This window comes from Xenopus laevis, chromosome 5L (genome assembly GCF_017654675.1).
Source record: "Xenopus laevis strain J_2021 chromosome 5L, Xenopus_laevis_v10.1, whole genome shotgun sequence".
Lineage (NCBI taxonomy): Eukaryota > Metazoa > Chordata > Amphibia > Anura > Pipidae > Xenopus > Xenopus laevis.
Window position 1 is genome coordinate 58,045,384 of NC_054379.1, and position 21,618 is coordinate 58,067,001.

The following is a 21,618-nucleotide window of genomic DNA, read 5'->3' on the forward strand; positions in this document are numbered from 1 at the left end:
ATGTAACATTCAAATGGTATCACTGTAGAGATAAACTGCACCCTGCATTGTTTAAACCTCAAATTCAGACTCATCCCCTGTATTGTTCACACCTGTGATCCCCCTGCATTGTTCACACTTGTGACACCTCTATTGTTCACTCCCCTAAAGGCCAGTACTGTTCACACCTGAGACCCAGACTGAAACTACCACATTGTTCACCTGTTCACACTTTATTCAAAATGCTAATGGGGCACCAGCACTGTGTCACTGCATGTAGTACATATTAGAATGATAGCGTTCCTTGTCTCCTGCTCTGTTCTGCCTTCCCTCCCTGCAGGGCCCGAACTAGGGGCAGGCAGAGTAGGCGCCCACCTAGGGCGCAATCATGGGGCAGGGGCACACTTTTAAGGGGAATTTCCTTTCTTTCTTTTTTAAACCATAATTTGTTTGGCCTTTAATAGTTTTTCAACTTTATAAACCGCCTGTTCCAGACAGAATCACTCCCAGCTCCCTTTTGGCAGCTGCTGGCACAGGTACATATTTGTGGGCAATATCTTGGCTGCTACTTGCACAGGTAAACAGATGATATGATGGATATATGGCTGCTGCTGGCACAAGTACATATATGGAGGCAATAGTGTGTAGTTTTTTGTCTGATGCTGGCACAGGTACAGATTGGGGGCAATATAAGGGATTGGCTGCTGCTGGCTCAGATACATGGGGTAATATGGTGGCTGCTGGTACAGGTACACAGATGTTTGAGGGCAATATGATGGATTTTTGGCTACTGCTGGAACAGATACAAATTGGGGCAATATGATGTATTCTTTTGGTTGCCACTGGCATAGGTACAGATTGGGGGTAAAAATATGATGGATGTTTTGGCTTATGCTGGCACAGGTACAGATTGGGGCCTGGAGGCAATCTGAGGGATTGACTGCCATTGGCATAGGTACAAATGGAGGCAATATGATAGGTGCTGGCACAGGTACAGGGGGCTATATGACTGGTAAGGTGGGAAATGGTAATGCAGGACTGGGTGGGGGGCACTGATTGAAGCCTTTGCCTAGGGTGCAAAAATACCTTGGCCCGGCCCTGTCTCCCTGTGTGTGCCATTATCTGCTTGCCCAGTGCTGCTTGGGTGTGCCATTCTCTGCTTATATATCCAAAGTGGGAAGGAGCACACCAGAATAAGCAGGCAATGCCTTAGATCATTTGCAGATTTATTGAGTACATGCGTGGAAGCAGCCAGGGATACGGATGCACCCAGCAAGAAAGTAAGTGGTGTGCGGCAAAAAACTTTTTCTGCTGATCCATTCTCTGCTTGCCCAGTGCTGCTTGGGTGTGCCATTCTCTGCTTGTCCTACGCTACCTGTGGGACGTAAGCCTATTAGGGGTTTGTTCTTGGGGTTATTAGCATTTGGAAATTGTTGTTAAGGGCCCCTAATGTGTTAAATCATGTGTTGGGGGGTTGTTGTATTATCCACAGGGGAGGATGAGGCATATGGATTTAAGGGTATGTTTTTAACATGACTTCAATTCTTCACATATGCGTGATGAGGGATTTCACTGCAGTGAGCAACAACCATTTGGTTTTTTGGTGTGCTACCAACGTTAATGTGGATATGATCTTAAAAATTCTTGTGGTAATATGGGTGTGGTTTACAGTGGGTGTGGTTTAAAAGGGGGAGTGGTCAACACTGACTTCCATTATCGGCCCTCCTCCACATAGGCCAGTAAAATTTTGGCCCTTGGAACCACAGAACTTGGACAGCGCTGCTCTATCCCTTTATTCCTCATGATAAAGGCATATATGCAAATGTCGAAATGGTGAAAAATACTCCGAATTATACACAAAGTTCTCACATGTTCTTTACTTTAGCACTTTCTCCTTAATCAAAAATGTTTTCTTTTTTTTTTCTTAAGTTTTTATTTTTGGTTTTCTAATTAACAATACAAAAGAAAACACATACATAGATGGAATAAAAAAATTAAAAGTTGCCAGTAGATCCATTAATTCAAGTACACTTCTACTTGATGGACTTCTTCCATTTCCAACCACAAGCCTAAAGTATCCTCAGACATTTTTGGACAAACCTGTGCTGTATAGGTCAGCTTTTGATAAATTATAGTATTGTTAACAGTGCCCTCCAAAAGGTGAGAGTTGCGGAATCAACTGATTCTCCATGCAGAAGAATGGTCTTTTTTTGCATAGTATAGAAGTTGAAGGTAGCAAAGTCTAACATTAGACCTAAGCCCCAAATTACCCCCTATTGATACCCTATATAGTAATTTAGCCAGAGCTTCCAGGGAGCCAATTATTATAGCTTCCAAAATAGTGGAAGGATTATCAGATTGTGGGACTATCCACCAGTGTGCGTAAGTTAGTAGGCTCTCTAGAAAGTACCAAAATGTTTTCTTGTTTGAAGGACGGTTCTTTTTCCAAAGATGTGGGACCACCATTCCTTCTCCCCCTCTTGCCAATCTCTACATGAGTTAGTGGAAGCAGTCCCATGTCTTTGGCAATTTGATCCCCCACTGTGACAATATTTGGAAAAGATGTTTTATAGATGACCTTATAATAATTTGGAAAGGTTCCATTGAATCACTACAGCACTTTTTAGATTGTATTAACATGAATTATCTCAATCTGCACTTCACAATGTCACACCATGATTCTGACATTGATTTCTTAGATGTCACACTCCATCGTAGTGTAATCTCTGGCACTATCACTTCAAAAGTTTTCACTAAACCCACTGCAGGGAATACAATTTTGAGTGCATGTAGTTGTCACCCTAGACACACAATCAACAGCATTCCTTATGGCCAATTCATAAGATATCATACAAAATTCTCCAATTTAGAGTTATTTGAGAAACAGGCCGGCCATCTGAAATGTAAATTATATACCGATGGCTGTTCCAAAGATTGCATACAATTAGCATATTTTAGGGCCAAAGAATGTGACAATACAGTCCAACTGGTTCCAAACAGTATGGACATATCCTTGCAGATCAAGGACCTGCAAAATATATAAAGTTTTCTCAAAAGGTGTATAGTCACGCATGCGCAATATATGATCAGACATTATGGTAACTAATTCCAAAGGACTAGTTTATTCACTCGAATTACTAAATTGCCAAAAGCAATATGTCGGCCACTCTATACACCCTCTAAAAAACAGAATAAGGGAACACATTTACTCTTGATAAGGAAAGCTCTAATTCCCCGATTGGCAAACATTTTAAGAGTTGTAGTTCTAGAGGTTCAAAGGATTTAAAAGTTCAAATGATATAAAAAATTCAAACCCAATTAAGAGGAGGTAATTTTCTAAGGACCTTTGAACCATATTTCATATATCATCTGATATGTAAATTGTAATCTGTACCTCTATACTATATTTTGGTTTATTTGATTCTTTTTGGAGAGATTTACATATATGATCGTACACGCTGTGGTATCCATTAATTACATATTCGCGCATGCATATTTTGCAATGATGTTAATTTTTCAATAGAGAAATATATGTAAATTTATATTCCTTTTTTCCCTCAGTCACTCATTTTTGTATATGCTTTATGTAATGTATACATTGTTTTTAAACTTTTTGTTCAGTAGATGGCCTTGTTATCAAGTGTATAAATGAACGCCTTGATGTCATCTTGTTAAGCCTATGATTAAGGAGTGTTCCCAAAATGCGTTCCACCTCAGCCATTTGTGTTCTTTTTATGTAACAATAAATAGTGGTTTTTACTTTATGAGGAAGTGTGCCCTATATTTTTCTTGTTCTAAATGTTTTCTATGAATGATAAGTTCTGCTTTTTTTTGCACTGTGTTAGCTATCAGTTCTGGTGTCTGTAATCATCTCTTATATAGCTGATACATTTTCTTGACCTTACTCAGTCATATAAGGGAAACATTTAAACGGGCCAAAAAAAGCTAAATTAGCAGGTTAAAAGAAACAGCTGAAAAAGCAGGTTAATTAAGAAGGTTAAAAAAAATGGAAAAACCATGGAAAAACCCAAATAAGCAAATATTCAGTTAATCAAAGTGTCCTTTAATAGACAGTCAGAATATTGATGAGGTATGTGACTTGGAGTGAAGTTTGTATTACGATATTTCAGAATTGGTGTAGCCTCACCAATATCAAGATCATCATCAGTTCATTTTCTGATTCTACTTGGTCAAACTGTATTTGTTTCTTTAGGTTAAATCCTGCCCTCTGCCTGAATTACATGGGGCAGATGAAATGCTGCCAGAGCTCAACAAGAGCTGTCTCACTAACCCAGACATATTGAGATACAGCAGGCAACTTGTTTTGCCAGATTTGGGTGTTCAAGGTAAGTAGAAGGTACTTAGTACCTATACTATAAAAGTCACGAAAAGCATTTGTTAAGAATCATTTAGGAAAACACAGTATTGTGATGGTTTGTGCTGCTTAAAAACCAAGAATTTTAGGAAGACTTTTGGAGGGTGAGATATTGGGTGATCATTTGGACTCTGGTTTGTCATCAGCATGTTATGATTCTTAGAGAGAACCTGCAGTTAGAATTACCTCTTACAGTGGGATTTCGCAGGAACGTAACTACAGTTGCACCACTGCACCAGCCTGTCTAATATAAATGCAAGGTATACTGCCTTTATATTTATGCCACTGGGCTTTTGTGTTTAGGATTTTTAAATCTTATCTGATTTACTATTTTTTTCTTTTCTACATGTGTAAAATCTTTTATTTCGACCCCCTAGTTCACCACCTAAAACCTACCAAAGTCAATGTTAGCCTATGGGGAAGATTAAAATCCTTCGAATCGAACGATTAACTTAGCTCGAGTGAAGGAATAGAATAAAAAAAAATTTGAATTTCATATGTTTTTTTTTCGCTACTTCGACCATTGAATGGGCTACTTCAACCTTCGACTAAGACTTCGACCCGAACTATTCGAACTAAAAATCGTTCGACTATTCGACCATTCGAAATACTGTCTATTTAAAAAAAAAACTTCAACCCCCTAGTTCGCCACCTAGAACCTACCGGAGTCAATGTTAGCCTATGGGGAAGGTCCCCATAGGCTTTGCTATCTTTTTTTGTCAAAGAAAAATCATTCGATCGATGGATTAAATCGAACGATTTTTCGTACGATTGAACGATTTTTCAATCAAACGAATTGCGTTAAATCCTTCGACTTCGATATTCGAAGTCGACGGATTTAACTTCAACAGTCGAATATCTAGGTTTAATTAACCCTCGATATTCGACCATAAGTAAATTTGCCCCTAAGTGTAATGCATTTTAACTGCATGTTCATAAAGTTTTCAGAGAACTTACTGCTTCTCCTATCAGTGCTTTCATTCTCTCTGTATGCTGCTCTTTTCAAAACCTGCCAGCAGCACTAGGGTGACATCACCAAATTCTTCTCATTCTATCCTCACACTGCCCCAGGCAGCAGTCCTATGGCATATACCCTTCTAACACTTCTCGCAGCCGCATTCCACCTATGATCGCTACTTTGCTTCCTTATTGACATTGCTCTAAGGAGTCATGGTTGGAGGAATTTTCGTGCATGAGCAACAGGTTACCCTGGTGTTGCCATATGATAAATGGAACTAAGAAATTTAGGAGTGTAGATTTTAACTCTCAGAATGCCTGTAACACTGAATTAGCTTAGCGACTCAGTACACTATGTTGTGAACTTTTATTTCTGCAAAGATTATTGGGTAAGCTTTCGTTCTCCTTTAACATAGAGTTGAAAAAAAACTTAGCAAAGCACTTAGTCAGGCACTTTTTAGCCTAAAACACAGCCTAGTGTCTTTTTTCACACACTAGTATCTGTCTGACAAGTTCTGACAATTTTGGTATATTTGCATTTTTTAAAAAAAAAGTTTACCTTATATTGTTTGATTCAATTTCTTTTGTACCTGTAAATTACATTCTGTTTGCCTACAGATGAATAATGACTACATATTAGCAGTGTGTTTATGTTGTGTATTTCTATTTCTACTTTAGGTCAACTAAAGCTTTCAAAAGCCTCTGTGTTGGTCATAGGATGTGGAGGGCTAGGCTGTCCTGTAGCACAGTACTTGGCAGCATCTGGAATAGGTATGTTCTGTTGTAAATTGATTATACACGAAGTACCTGTGCTGTCCAACTAGCGGGCCACATTTGGCCCGTGACCCCTCCCCCCTTGTATGGCCCCCCACATGAAAGTGTCTGCTGTGACTGCTTCCCTTGTTAAAGCTTTAAAGGATATAAATACTGAGATTAACTAGCCCCTGCGTTGTTTAACCTCAAATTCAGACAGTAAACTCCTGCATTGTTCACACCTGTAATCTCCCCTGCATTGTTCACACCTGTAACACATGTATTGTTCAAATCTCAGAACCAGACTAAAAGTGCCCATATTTTCATACCTCATACAAACTGCTGGAAGGGCATCAGCATTGTGTCACTGTATGTAGCACAGTATGAACGGTTCATCTTAGAGTGGTACTGATAGGTTTCCATGTCTCTCTTGCTATATTCTGCCTTCTCTATGCTCCCTGTGTGTGCCATGTGGAGGAGGAGGCATATGGATTTAAGGGTATGTTTTAATATTACTTACATTTTTCACATATGAGTGATATCCCTGCAGTAAGCACCACCCATTTGCTTTTTTTTTTTCAACTTTGTGTTTATTCAGGTTTAACATTTTATGTAAAATGCCAATGAATAGTTGTGATTTGCAATTCTGTATCACAACACACAATAAAATAATATAATATTAAGGAAAAGAAAGTAAAAATAAAAAACAAACATTTTGCTGACATTTTCTGTTGTCACCGTGTCATTGATTCAAGTTTCCTACATGAGAATATAGTCATATCACATTCAGTGGGGTATAAACAGTCTAAGTGGGATCGTCTTTAGTAATCCAGGGATTCCATATTAGATCATATTTGTCCAGCTTATCTTTCAGCAGGTATGTAATTTTTTCATTGGCCGCAATGCACCATATTTACCCATTTGCTTTTTTGACGTGCTACCACCATTAATGTAATATAGTTACATAGTAACATAGTAAGTAAGGTTCAAAAAATACACACGTCCATCAAGTTCAACCTTTTAGTTTTTTTTTTTGTATCTGGCTTACTGCTAGTTGATCCAGAGGAAGGCAAAAAAACCCACCTGAAGCCTCTCCAATTTGCCTCAGATCGGGCCAAATTCCTTCCTGGCTCCAAGATGGCAATCGGACTAGTCCCTGGATCAATGTGGATTTGGTTTTAAGAGTTCTTGCGGTAACATGGGTGTTATTTGAAGTGTGTATGGTTTAAAACAGGGAGTGGTCAAGACTGGCTTCCATTTTCGGCTAGAAAAATATCTGTCTCTCAGTTTTACAGAAGTTGGATGTTGTATACAATACTCTGGTTGAATTGTGGTTGAGCTGTTCTTTATAGTACACAGTTGACTTGCTTTTACTCTAAAAATATTCTTTTATAATGCACCCTTGCCTGATTTCAATAAGAGATTTATGCTGTGCTGATGTTTTATTTAACGTGTCTCTATGTTCTGAACTTTTTCTACATATTAAACCTAAAGTCTATATATATATGCTTACTGTTTTTGGTATACCCCATTTCAACAGCGAATAGGGCTTGTGTATAATATGTGTAATAATTGTTGCCTATTGTTTTAGTCACAAAATAATCCATGTTTTATTATTGTTAAACAAAAGCTTAACAAGGCAAATTAAACAGGGCAAACTGGGGAAATTAAATCTACCCCATGTTTAGTAGTTGCTAGGGGGATAATTAGATTACCAGTATACAGGCCCCTCCCTTCCCCCATTGTTTGAACTGTTTAGTTAGTAAGAGTCCATTATGCAGGAGCACAATCTGTCCACTGGTGATTTAATTATCTGCCTCACAAGGACCAAACATGGAGAGGCTTCAGTTTCCCTGTTTAGCTCAATAAATAACAAAAACCCATAGATTCAAGATTTTTTTCAGAAGTATGTTCAGCACACGCCCAGTTCAATGAACTCATGTTGAACAATGTGGTATACTGATCTTTAAAGCTGTGTTTGAGATTTTACCTTGTAAATTGTCAATTATTTTCTGTATTTTTTACCAAATCTTTCCTGATATACATAGTAATGTGTTTAATTGTGTAAAATTCAGATGCTTTAGTTGGCAGTTGCTTATTTTGATATTATTTGGTCACAACCAGTAATGCTCATGAGTTATACTGGAAAGACAGAGGAGCTACACTCAGTATGCTTCCAATCTATGTAGAGATCATATAAAGAAAATGTAATGCACATATTGCATATATTTTCTTCTGCTTCTACAATGGCCTTTTTAAATTTCTGTGTGCCCTAGAAACAGTGTTTAATGGTCCCATCTTCAAAGTCCTTCTTTCAGTCTTTGTAATATGTTATAACTCTACAGTAAAAAGTAAGAGATGTGTGGGCTGTAATCATTAAAGGAATGGGCAAAACCAGCAATAGCCATCCCTGTAACAAAAAGAAGAAACTAAAGGGTTTCAAGTCCTTGGTGCAGCTTCCTCAGGGTGGCAGGTCTTCACCCAAACCTCCAAATAAATGTCCAATCAAATGTATCTAAAAGTAAGCACATAAAAGAAAACTAATAGTACAACAGCATCTATATATAGTAGAATGTAAGGTAAAAAAGAATCCCTTGGGGGAATCAAGAAACCACCATTTGGGGATGTCTAGTTCAACATGCATATTGTGGATCCACCCCCTCTTATTAGGGTACTCTCTAGACTACAGATAAGTCAATAGCATTAATCACAGTTGCAGACTTATTACTCCGCAGCTGTTCTGTCATGGAATAAATGTGCTTCCCTTGGTACTCCATTCAGCCAAACACAAATATGCAGATATTAAAATAGTGTAATACTGTTTTATTAGCTGTAACGATACAAAAGTTTACAAGTGGCTACTCACATACTCCATCAAAGTCATATGTGTTTCTAATTGTTCATCAGAATTCCATGTAGTCCATTATGGTTAAAATCTTATAAGTCCATAATAGAGCTCTCCTCTACGCGTTTCACAGGTTTCCAAACCCAACTCCTCTGGAGGTATGATCAAAGCTTACAGTACTAGGTCCCACGTAAACACGTGTCACAAACTTGCTAATGTCATGGGTTGGTGCACTCGCCACATACCATGTTAAATGCCGGTGTTAGAAGTTTCCTTCATTGCTGCATATGTGTATTTTGTGGAATTAGCTCCACAATATAACTTGTGACTATGCAATTAGTAAAACATAATGTAGCCAAAGACCTACATAAATATGGTTATTGAAAGCAATGTTGCTATGTGACAGTAGGATTTAATTATATCCAGGTCAACACAGTTCTCATTCACATATGCATTACCAAGGTACTTCCCATAGCTAATTTGCATATGAGTTCCCACAATTCTTGTAGGTAGCTCATTTACATGCATATTTCCATCATGGAAACAATTAAAACACCAAAGTTATGAAAAAGTAAAAAATTAAATGAAATGAAAAAGTTTTAAGAGCCAACTCTTTTTTTATGCTTCCCTAGTGAAAAAGAAATAATTTTTTCCCAGATAATCCCAATATCCTGGAATTTCTGGTCCCCAAATTTAACAGGAAATAAAGTGGCCACAATATTCAGATCTTAAGTTTCTTTACAATGACAATCTTATAGAAATGGTATGAACATAATACTAGGTCCACTATCTTTATAATTTAAAGCATATGTGGTTTGTGTAATTAATTTTGCTCCAAATAAAATGATACATAACTGTTCATTCAATATATTTCTGCACAGGTCGTTTGGGGTTGCTGGATTATGATGTGGTTGAAATGAGTAATCTTCATCGACAAGTTCTGCATGGTGAAAACAGGCTAGGAATGTCCAAATCTGTGTCTGTCGCAAAAACACTTAGGAAGTATGTTTTTTTTTTTTTTTACTTGGGGCTTATATATGCACTGGTGATTTACCTGAAGAGGGGGTTATTGGCTAGTTTCGGGAACATTTCTAATAAGTAAATGCCAAAGAAAACCATGCTAAGACATCCTACATAATTAAAATATTTACTTTTAGGTAGATGGATTAAAACTCCTGTGGTGCAGAAGAAATTTTCTCACCCTAGTCATAGGACAAGCCTTGCCCAAGGCAACCCGGCCGGCCACTCCTTCCTCCCCCCCCCCCCCATATAACAAAGCGCTGGGGAGGAGCATGCTGGAGAGTGCTGGTGGGGGAACAAAGGTCTGGGCCAGGGATAGGCGATAGAAGTGCCCCCAGTTTATTGCACCCTAGGCATGTGCTTCTTCTGCCTACCCCTAGTTAAGGCCCTGTCATTGGAGCTCAAAAAGTATGTAATAAACTCAGTTTTATTCCTGACCAGCATATATGTCCCTCTTTTTTTCTTCAAGTTGTATTCAAAGACCATCCTGCAATTATGTTAGAATGTAGAGAATGTTATCTGCTAAGGCCCTTTCTCAACAGGTAAATGGGACATAATTCAATTTAAAAATGAGAAGATCTGCAGTTCCCTGTCATCTCAATAAAGAAGACCTGAGCAAAAGCATGAATGTAATTTGTGTGAATTGGTAGCACTGAGAGTTTCTGATGATTAGGGCGGATTGGTTAGACTTTTAAAAGATCAGTATGTGGGGTAATGCATGATTTTGCTGCACTGTATGGTACAAGAGTAAAAGAAATGTAGAATTGCTTGTAGTTTCAGGGGTGATACCTTTGACATTTGATCCCTATGCCTAATTCAATTTGCAACTAAATGCTTTCTAATTTAAAACTGAAATATGGCCTTAATCTGAAGCTGAATATGCACTGAAAATAGACCATTGCCAGTCAAACCAATTTCATAATTTCTGCATGTTACCCCCCACCACCACCACCATGTCCTACTCTGGTTTATCACATCAACGTTAACCTACCTAATAGTAAAACCCATGGAAACGCAGTTTACTCCACATTCTACCTAGGAGTAAACTGCCTATTTGATTAAAAGTCTCACATGAATATTTCATAATGCATATAATTTTTAAAGGGGTTGTTCACCTTCTAACACTTTTTTCATTTCAGGTGTTTTCAGATAGTACACCTGAAATAAAGACTCTCTCAATTACTTTCCATCATTTATTTGTGACCGTTTTTATAATATTGAAGTTTAAAGGAGACATTTTATGTAAAAAATGAGAACGTACCAGTGCGTTATACTCATTTAAATATAGAAGAATTGTGCTTAAAAAAGTAGTGTTTCAGCAGCACTCAGCTCACTGCACTGTAAGGACAAGACCCAATCAGCAGCTAGCAGGACCTTATAGGGAACTGAAGCCTGTATGTGCTTGTGTGACTGCTGGGCTGTGATTGGCTGTCCCCCTCCTACTGGCAGCAATCATTAGGATACGTCCACCCCTCATTTGAAACAGGGATAGGAACCGGAGAACATCTATAGGGAGCTCCAATAAAGGGGCTATTTTTATAGATAATATTCATTTTTAGCACCATGTAAAAGCAGCACCATATATTACTCAAAATTGCCTATAAAATTTAATTTATTTTTTTTTCATTTATCCTATATGTCTCCTTTAAACTTTCATTTTTCACCTTCTTATGCCTTTCTAAAGCAGTTCTGTGGAGCACTTGTATATTACCTGGCCCAGTTCTGGCAGTCACCCACTGTAACCTGCAGTACTTAATATCCTCCCATATGTCCCTGTAAGTTACATACGGACTTGTAAACTCTGTGGGGCAGGGATCTCTTTCCTTGTGTCTGTTTGACACTTAAGGGCAATTTTATCAAAGGTCGAGTTGTATTTTCCAGAAAAATTCATATTTTACAAGGGTAGTTTTCAGTCAAAACTTAAATTTGTTTAAAGAAAAAAACTCTAAATTTTCAGGTTTTAAAAAACAAAAACGTTAATTTATCGGGTTTCAAAAAAACCTAGAATATTCAATATTTATTATACCCCGCTGGAAGTAGCTCTAATCCAAAAATAGTGCAGCTAAAACCTGTCGCGTTGATGCAGAAGTAAGTGGCAGAGGTTCCTTAAACCATTTGAAGATGTTAGTAGCCTTCATTATGTTCAGGTTTTGTTGGTGGGTTTTGCATGAAAATTCGATTAATTGGAGAGATTACAGTATTTTTCCACTAAACACTAGATTAATTTGAGTATTCGTTTTCACCCCAATTTCACAAACTCGACCTTTGCTAAATAACCCCCTTAGGGGCAGATTTATCAAAAATAGAGTTTTATCTTTTTTCACAATTCGAGAAAAAATTTCGGTGAAAAAACAGGATTACGAATATACTCAAGAATATTCTTTGTAACCTTAAATAGTCACCATTTATTAAAGAATAAAACCACGAATAGTGCCATAAAAAACTCGGCAAGTAAAAGCTGCCGAGGCTGTATACAAGTCAATGGGAATGTTCTCTGACAAACTTTATTCATTTATTTTCCCAGTTTATTAAAACATTCCAGATTTTCAGCCTCGTTGAATGAATAGGACAATGAGATTCTCACTGGCATGCAACTTTTTTTCATGGGAAAAAAACGCGTGCGGGAATAGTTTGTCGTATTTTTTTTCTTAAATTACCTAGCATTCCAGAAAAAAAGTGCACTTTTTTTTTTCAAGAACTCGGATTTTGATAAATTACCCCTAAGATCTTTTTCTATTCTTATTCTAACATAACTGTACTTTGTATTTATTTGCATAATTATAATGGGCCCCTGTTTGTTATTTAAGCTAATATTCTGCAGTACAGTACTGTGTATATAATTAGCACTATATAAATAAAATATACTGTTAATATTCTCATACACAGTTACAAAGATTTACTCCTATAAAGGCGGTCCCTGCCCTACAGAGCTTACAGTCTAAGTGGGTGAACAACTTACAGTAATAAAAGAAAGGGTGATAAGTAGTGTTTCTTTTATCAGTTCATATACATATTTAATACAATGGGCAAAAAGTATGTTCAGCACAAGCCCTATTTGTGGAACTAATGTTAAATAAAGTACACAGTGGCATTAATCGTATACCTGAAGCATGCAAATAGACATTGATTTTGTTTTTAATCTTAGGTTGAACTCCGCTGTGGTCTATCTTCCTTATCACATCAGTTTAAACCCTGAAAATGCTCTGCAGATTATTCAACAATATCCTTTTCCAGTGGCGTAACTAATAGAGGAAGCAGACACTGCAGTTGCTGGTGGAGACAGGGGGCCCAGACTGTGAGGTCTTTTTCCTCTATATTTAGAATCTATATTTAGCTTTTACTTACACTGGCGTGAGAAGGCTGGGAACGAGGAATGTGATCCGGCAGGTAAGTTTGGTGCAGGAGGATTTATCTTCTGCAACTGTTTCCCATTGAAAGCAAAATCTAAGGCTGCAGCATATAACAATATTCTTGATAATTCCATTATTCCTACTTGTGGTAACAGTTTAGCCCTTTCCTGTCTCAGCACAAGATTGCTGAAATGCACAAAGCAAGGTCTATACAGAATTAATTTGCTGAGATGGGAGTGGCAGAATTATTATTATTTAATAGTGCCATAATTTCCCACAGCACATTAGAGTTCTCGACTGGTATACACAGACATGACACATAGGTAACTTTTAATGTACATTCATATTTTAAAAAAGTATTTTTTTAGCGTTAGTATCACTTTAATGCAAATAACACTTGTGGGATGAATTTTAACGCCAACAGTAAGCCAGCCCTGGCACACATCAGTGCCAAATAAGTAATCTTAAGAAGCTTACCAGTAAATGCTACCTGCTGATTTCTGTAGGTGACTAGACCTGTAACAAACTTGAATAAGCTCTTGTTGAATCCTATATTCTTTTATCTCTATCTATTTATTTTATCTCACCTATCAACCCCTTTTTCAGTTCAGTTGTTTTCAGATAGTTAATCAAAAAGATACATTTTTCAATTAATCTTTATTTGTGAAGGTTTTTCTAATATTGAAGTTTGAAGTTTCATTTTTTATCTTCCTATCTATTTCTGAAGCAGCTCTGAAAGGGGTTTCACTGACTGTCCTAAATTAATACATTAGTTGATACATTTCTTATCTATGGCCCTGCTGAGCGCTGTTCTGAACTATATTATAAATTGGCTCTGCTGAGCAGAATCCATGAGTTTCATTAAAGGCAGCTGTTAGAATTGATACAGTAATTGCTTTTATTACACAAATGCTGCTGAGAAATGTATCAACTAATGTAGCAAATGATATGTTACGTTATGTGGCACTTCAACCGTTAACATGCATCTTGCTTTCCAACCCCCTAATGATTGACCTTTGGCCTATATTGGACCCCACAAGAATCACCTGACAGATGTTCCTATCTCTGGTGTTTAAGTCTGGCAGCACAGTAACCCAGGCACAGATTCTGAACTGTTACAATTTGCTACATTAGGTAATACATTTCTCAGCAGCATCTGTGGAATGTTGGCAACTGCTGTAGAGCCAAAGATAGAAATTGTTTCAGTTTAGAACAGTTTACAGCAGGGGTGTCCAACCTTTTGGCTTCTCTGGGCCACACTGGAAAAAGAAAAATTGTCTGGGGCCAAACAGGAAATATACAAACACTTTTGAATTAAAGAAAATACACAGAAAAGAACTACAATACCAGTTGGATAACCAGCTGAAGCTATACATTGGAATATGGGACACCAGGAAATTTAACAGACTTATATTATTATTACTAACTGGGCAATGGCCAGAGTCCCCCATCCTCCCTACTCCATAGGTCACCACATTGTTACAACCTGGCATAGTAAGGCTGTTCCTAACAAGACGACAGACTGAGGTGGTTAATATGTCTGGATTTAGAGAGCACAAAATGTTATTTCACTCTTGTTTTCTCTGTATTTCCATACATTTATTGAATAATTTCTTTCTTTTTTTCCCTTCTCTTCCTTTTCTCTCTCCTTCAAGCTGGGATGCATTCATATGCATCCTGGGCCGCAGGTTGGACACCCCTGGTTTACAGAGTCAGTGACCCCCCCATCCCATAGCTGCTTTAGAAAGACAGGAAGGTAAAAAAAAAATTAAACTTTACACTTCACTATTAGAAAAACCATCACAAATAGGAAGTCATTGGGAAAATTCTTTATTTCTCTGAAAACAACTGAATTGAAAAAAGTGTTGGCGGTTGTACAACAAGGTAAATACAGTATGTATATAGAGTAAAGGGAAATTACTAAAGTAAAATTCCTTGCAAATTGTATAGCTAAAGACCACGTAGACCCTTTTCTGTAATGACTTAATGCAGGGCTTTCCAACAGGTGTTTCACAAGCAGGTTGTAGCTTTTTATGGTTCCCAACTACACAAGTATTATGGTCCTCTAATCTGCATTTAAATATAATCGGGTATTTATACAGAATGAACATTTTTTGACTTGCAACAGTAGTTATGTAATTATGTGTTTAATTGTTTATTTTAAAGCACAAACCTTAAATGATGTTTGACAAATGCTAATAGTTAAGTCGCTAAATATGCTGTTTTCCTTAAGCATTTTTGTCACATATGACATCATCGCAGATTGTTCGGATAATGTTCCAACAAGATATTTGGTCAATGACACTTGTGTGTTGGCTGGAAAACCACTTGTATCTGCCAGTGCTCTTAGGTGGGAAGGGCAGGTATGTCTGAAATTAGGGAATTATCACAATTATTCATTTAAAGATTTTGTCTTTTGCTGTGCATGTACTTACATGACTGAAGGTGGGATACATTATATTGTTCTAAGAACCTCATTTCACCCACAAACATTAATGCTGCTAACAAACAAAAGGGCCTTGGTCCCAATGAATAATATTGTTCACCCCATAACTACGTATGTAAGAGTTTCAGCTGTCCAATTCTTTACATTTGCTTAGTAAATGATTACCATTGGCTGGTCTTTCTTGTTAAAATATTCCTGCCAGGCAACTGCTGCAGTGCCAACTGCAATCATCGCTTACATAAATGTATAAAACACACATTAAAGTACATGTTATTTTGCCTGAGTAAATTATTGCCTAGAGAGTAATCTGAATTTAGGGTACATTCTGTATTTATAAATAAAAAAAAAATACACAGAAATATTGGAGACTGACAAACAGGGGATGGATGCCCTATTTAAAATATAAATAAATGGTTGGCAAAAGAAGTGGCATGGTTAATATTTAAATTTTTTATCCATTGATCAGTTTAAATATATTGACACTGATAGCAAAGCTATCTGCATAGGCAGCCTTTGTAAGGCAGTCACATAATGGGATCCCCTTCAACATATAATGGGGAGATAATTTAGAAAATTGATTAACTTTACTGTGTAAAAGTGTTTAGTCGTGTGTCCTTTTTTGTACATAAATGCCTCAGATAATAAAATGCCTTACACACAAGTGCAAATTATTCTGTTTAATGAAGGACCAATATTTTACACTGTTGGAAGTACAAGAATCTAATTAAAGTACAAGATTTAAAGTAGATTACATCAAAAACCTGTTTTTATTATTAATTCGAAAGGCTTAATGCATTTTCATTTTAAAGCTCACAGTGTATAATTATCACCAAGGTCCATGTTACAGATGCTTATTTCCAAAGCCTCCTCCTTCCGAAACTGTTACAAACTGCGCAGATGGTGGTGTCCTTGGCATAGGTTTGTATTGTTTTTTCTTAGCCATTGTGTATATACTGCATAAGATAATAATTCTGATTCAGTTTTTTTATTTTTATTAGTAAAGTGGACCTGACATCCAGACAGAAAAAGCTGGATAATAAAAGTCCTTTTCTAATTAAACCCGAAATCTGAATGTTTTTTTATTAAAGCATTCATAGCTCATAAAGCATTCATAAACTCATTTAAAAAATCTCAGCTGTCTATCAAATATTGTCTGCCCCTCCTCTATGCCTTAGGCATAGAGGTGGGGCAAGCAATTACTTTCACTTTCCATTCAGCACTTCCTAAATGTCACTGCTCTCCTCACATTCCCCCAGTTCTCTTAACCATTTAATTGTGTAACCAGTGCATGGAGATGGACATCAGGTCCCCCATTCTGGTGCACAAACAAGATTCTGAAATGATGGAAGGCTTGCCTTAATAACACAAAATGGTTCCTGCCTGCTTGCTATAATTATGAGTTCCCAGACTGATGGAAACTATTTTCAAATAATTTATGCAGTGTAAGTAAGGATAAAAGGATTTGGAATCATTTTTTTGGGTGGCGGGTCCCTTTTAAATGCAATGCATCTTACTACATTGTAATTGATTATGTAATGTAATAGGTATAGGTAATCATTGATCATTGGTAAAGGGGAAGGGGTTAAGCTAAAACAAGTTAAAGCTGAGGCCAGGTGGAATAAAAATTGCACATTGATAAATTACTGAGCAGAAAAATCTGTTCATAACTTAGGGCAATGTGTGAATTTAATAGAAAAAATGCCAAAACAAAATAAGTATGGTACTGCGTTTAGAAATACATTACAGCTTCTTTATTTACTCTTTAGTACCTGGAATAATCGGTTCCTTGCAAGCTTTAGAAGTATTGAAGATTGCTTCTGGAATGGCTCGTATCCTTTCTGGAAAAGCCAATGCCCTTTATTATACAATCATTTGGTAAGTTAGATGCACTGGGTTTATATTGCATTTATACTTCAACCATATACCATGTTAAATAAGCTCCATATATAATAAAACAGAAATTACAGATATTGCTTTAACTGAAAATGTTTTATTTTATTTTGGGTGGGGGTGGTGACTGAGCAGATAAGGGGGTGGGTCTGGGAAGCAAGATGTGGAGCAAGCAGGGATGGAGGATGGAGTCAGGTGGCATAAGTAGTCAGGGGGTGAGGTAGGGAGTTACAAATCTACTGGCAAGTACATATACCAGGCAAGTGACAATCCTGCTGCCTGTATGAGTGTGGGAGAAAACCTAAGAACACTAATGGGGGAATGTAATAAAAATCGCTAACGGGAAAAACTATTCGCAATGCGAAAAGTTATGCCTTTGCGCGAACAAATTTTGCTTTGTGCGAATTTAATATAGCTTTTGCGAGCCCGGAAACTGTTTAGCGACCACTTCTGACCGTTTGCGAATTTTATAGTTTGCGCCAATGCGCAGTCAATGTAATAAAACTTCATACTGAAAAAGTCGTTATGTTTGCTCCAAAAGATTATGACACCTTCAAGCACTTCTTATGAGTGCGCAATTAAAATTCGCAATGCGCAATTAAAATTCGCAATGCGCAATTAAAATTCGCAATGCGCAATTAAAATTCGCAATGCAATAACAGTTTAAGGAACAATATTACACGAGATGTGGATTTTTAGTCTTATTGGTGCGAATTGTTTTGCTCTTTGCGACTTTTATTACATTCCCCTGTAAGAGAACATACCAAGTCTTTGCAGATTGTATCCTGGCTGCAGTCCAATTGGCTTTTAGCAGAAAGCACAGAACAGCTAACAGGTGCAAATAAGATACTTTGTAACAATTTTGAGACACAAAAAAAAGTTAAGATAAGGAGAAATATTTTCAAACCTTCATAACCTGCTAAATTATGTAAAATGAACATGGTAGTTAAGGGGTGTGGTCACAAAATTTCGCTGTTCTACGTGCGAAAAAATTTCCTCTTTTTACTTCCAAAATGTTGAGAGTTATGCTCTTTTCCTCTAATCGGAAAGGGTGACCTTACGTCAGCTGGAAAGACCTACTGGTAAATAAAGCATTAGAGAGATTATTGGCCAAATTGGGGATGTTCACGCTGGTGAAGAGGCGCTTAAGGGGTGATGTGATAACTATGTATAAATTCCTGTGTGAATCAATGCCCCTTTTAATACAGCTCAAAACTTCATTTGCCCTTGATGCTGCTGACTGGCATTGCTTGCTAGAGCCAAGTTTATCATCGACAAGGACTCCAAGGTCCTTTCCATAATGGATTTGACTAGTACAGTCCCATTAAGGGTATAAGTGACTTTTTACATCCCAGTCCATGACTTTACATTTATTAACAATGAATCTCATTTGCCACTTAGCTGCCCAGATTGCCAGTTTGTCAAGATCCTGTTGCAAGGATGCTGCATCCTGGATGGAATTAATTGGGCTGGATAGTTTTGTGTCATCTGCACTGATACATTACTTACAATACCCTCCCCTAAGTCATTAATGAACAGGTTAAATAAAAGTGGACCCAATACCGAGCCCTGAGGGACCCCACTAAGAACCTTACTCCAAGTAGAGAATGTACCATTAACAACCACCCTCTGTACCCGATCCTGTAGCCAGTTTCCAATCCATGTGCAAACAACTTCATTAAGCCCAACAGACCTTAGTTTAGAAAGCAGTCATTTGTGGGGCACGGTATCAAACACTTTGGCAAAATCCAAATAGATGACATCTACTGCCTTCCCCCCAGCATCTTACTTAACTCATCATAAAAAGCAATCACATTTGTCTGCCATGACCTATCCTTCATAAAGCCATGCCGATGGCTGCTCATAATGTCATTCACTAGGACAACATTTTGAATGTAGTCCCTTAGCAAGCCTTCAAATAATTTGCCCACCACAGATGTCAAACTTACTGGCCTATAATTGCCAGGCTGAGATCGAAATCCCTTTATAAATATTGGGATGACATCAGCTTTTCTCCAATCCATAGGTACCATACCAGATGAAGGCGAATCTGAGAAAATCAGAAATAAGGGCCAGTCTAAAACTGGACTGAGCTCTTTTAGAACCCGGGGTGTATGCCGTCTGGCCCTGGTGCCTTGTTTACATAAATTTTTATTAAAGCTTTATAAACCATACCCGGAGTCAGCCACAGACTAGATTGAGCTGAGCCATCTGTGCACCTATGAAGTGAGCCTGGGATCTCAGACTCCTCTATTGTATACACTGAAGAAAAGAACTGATTTAGAACATTTGCCTTGTCTGTATCTGTTACAACCATACTAGTACTATTATTTAAAGGCGCAACACTCTCAACCTGCATATTTTAACTGTTAATATACTTGAAAAACTTTTTGGGGTTAGTATTCGCCTCAGCCACAATGCATTCCTCATAACCTTTCTTTGCCTTCGGGATTGCTGATTTACAACATTTATTATAGTGTTTATATTTATTAAATGCAGCTTCTGTCCCAACAGACTTGTAGTTTCTAAATGCCTTTCTCTTCTTTCCTATTAACGTTTTTTACTTCTAATCAGCTTCTAAAGTAATTCTTATCATGTGTGTTCTATATAAGTTATGTATGTAGAAAATGTATTAATAATATACTCCTCTGTTTCAAGTTAGGTAAACCAAGGCCTCAAGTTTTGTGGTGGGATTCTAACATAATTTGTATCACTGATGTTCAGCCTGCAAATCTGCAGCAGTAGCTGATTTTTAACTCTCTACAACCCCTGACAGTTTCTGACTTGCTTAGATAATGCTTAGAGATTGCAGTTTAGCAATAGCTGCAGGCTACTGGTCACCCTTATCTTTTAGTTTTCGAACATACTCTATTTTCTATAATACATGAATGACATTATAACTTTGTCTTTGCTAGCCAAACAATGCTGTGTGTTCAGCATTCAGTAACCTTTGCTAGATGGCAGGCCATATCCCCCATCTTGTTTCTTATTAGTTTTATTTGAGAGTGTGTTGCTACCATTTATACTCAAAACTTCATACTATTCTTGTCTTCATAATTCTTTCATATTAAAGAAACAATGCATTTTTTCTGGAATGGCAACTATGATTGGCCACTCATTACAGTTGAGTTAGAACAATACACTACGCTAGCACCAAATGTTACCAATTTTACTTTTGTACTATTAAACATAAATAATGCTTCGTAATAAATGTTCATTATGTTATTAACAAACCCACCTAACATTAGATTTTTTAGGTAATTTAAAGAAATAGTCCTTTTTTCTGTGTAGAGCTTTTAATAACTATTTCCTACAAATGTTGAGTAAAATGTAGTGGAATAGGTTATTCTGCACGTGTGCTGTGGAATGCTTTACCTTTCCTTAACAAATGAGAAAAGTGTCTGTTGAGCTTACGCTCTTTTTTTTAGTGACCAATAGGCATTTAAAGATACACTGCTAACAACATATGTCCGACTTGACTTCTCCCTGCTCCAAAACAAGATGGTTTGATCAAGTTCAGTATTTCTTAAGCCAGGACATTGAGTTATTTTTGACCCTTCTATATGATGGTCATCTGCATTAGCATTTTTTGGCAGCAAAATCCTTAAATTTAAACTGTCACGGATAGAAAGCATCCTTATTTCTAGTGTATGTTTAATAATAATTTTTCTGCAGAGTTCATTAATGCTGGAATTACTCCGTTACAGCACAAGTGTATTGTTTGCTGGGAAAATTGTTTGATTGAGCAACTGACTAAAGAGTCAAATACAGAAAGAAAATATACAGTAAGAAAAATTAAATATTTTGATTCTAGTATGGTGGATTTTTATATAGCGACAGTTCACATTTAAACTCTTATCAGCCCTTTTGTGCACAGTAAAAACAATAGCTACTGTATGCTATGTGTCCTTTATGAATTGTACAGGGATGAAAAAAGAGTAAAGTTAACTTCAGCATAAATTAAGTGTTCAAAACATTTATTTTACTGGCAGTGCCCTTAACT

The 21,618-nt window shown here is 37.1% G+C and overlaps 1 protein-coding gene across 1 annotated transcript in view; it reads left to right on the forward strand.

The window, feature by feature from the left end:
* mocs3.L (molybdenum cofactor synthesis 3 L homeolog) overlaps nucleotides 1-21,618 on the forward strand; it is a gene marked incomplete at its 5' end in the record, with an annotated part of 39,445 nt that overhangs the window by 9,816 nt on the left and 8,011 nt on the right. Inside the window, 7 exon segments of the mRNA NM_001095850.1 lie at nucleotides 4,193-4,325; nucleotides 5,990-6,082; nucleotides 9,791-9,911; nucleotides 13,075-13,149; nucleotides 15,525-15,642; nucleotides 16,535-16,643; nucleotides 17,492-17,554. Of these exon segments, the coding sequence (NP_001089319.1) occupies nucleotides 4,193-4,325; nucleotides 5,990-6,082; nucleotides 9,791-9,911; nucleotides 13,075-13,149; nucleotides 15,525-15,642; nucleotides 16,535-16,643; nucleotides 17,492-17,554 (712 nt within the window).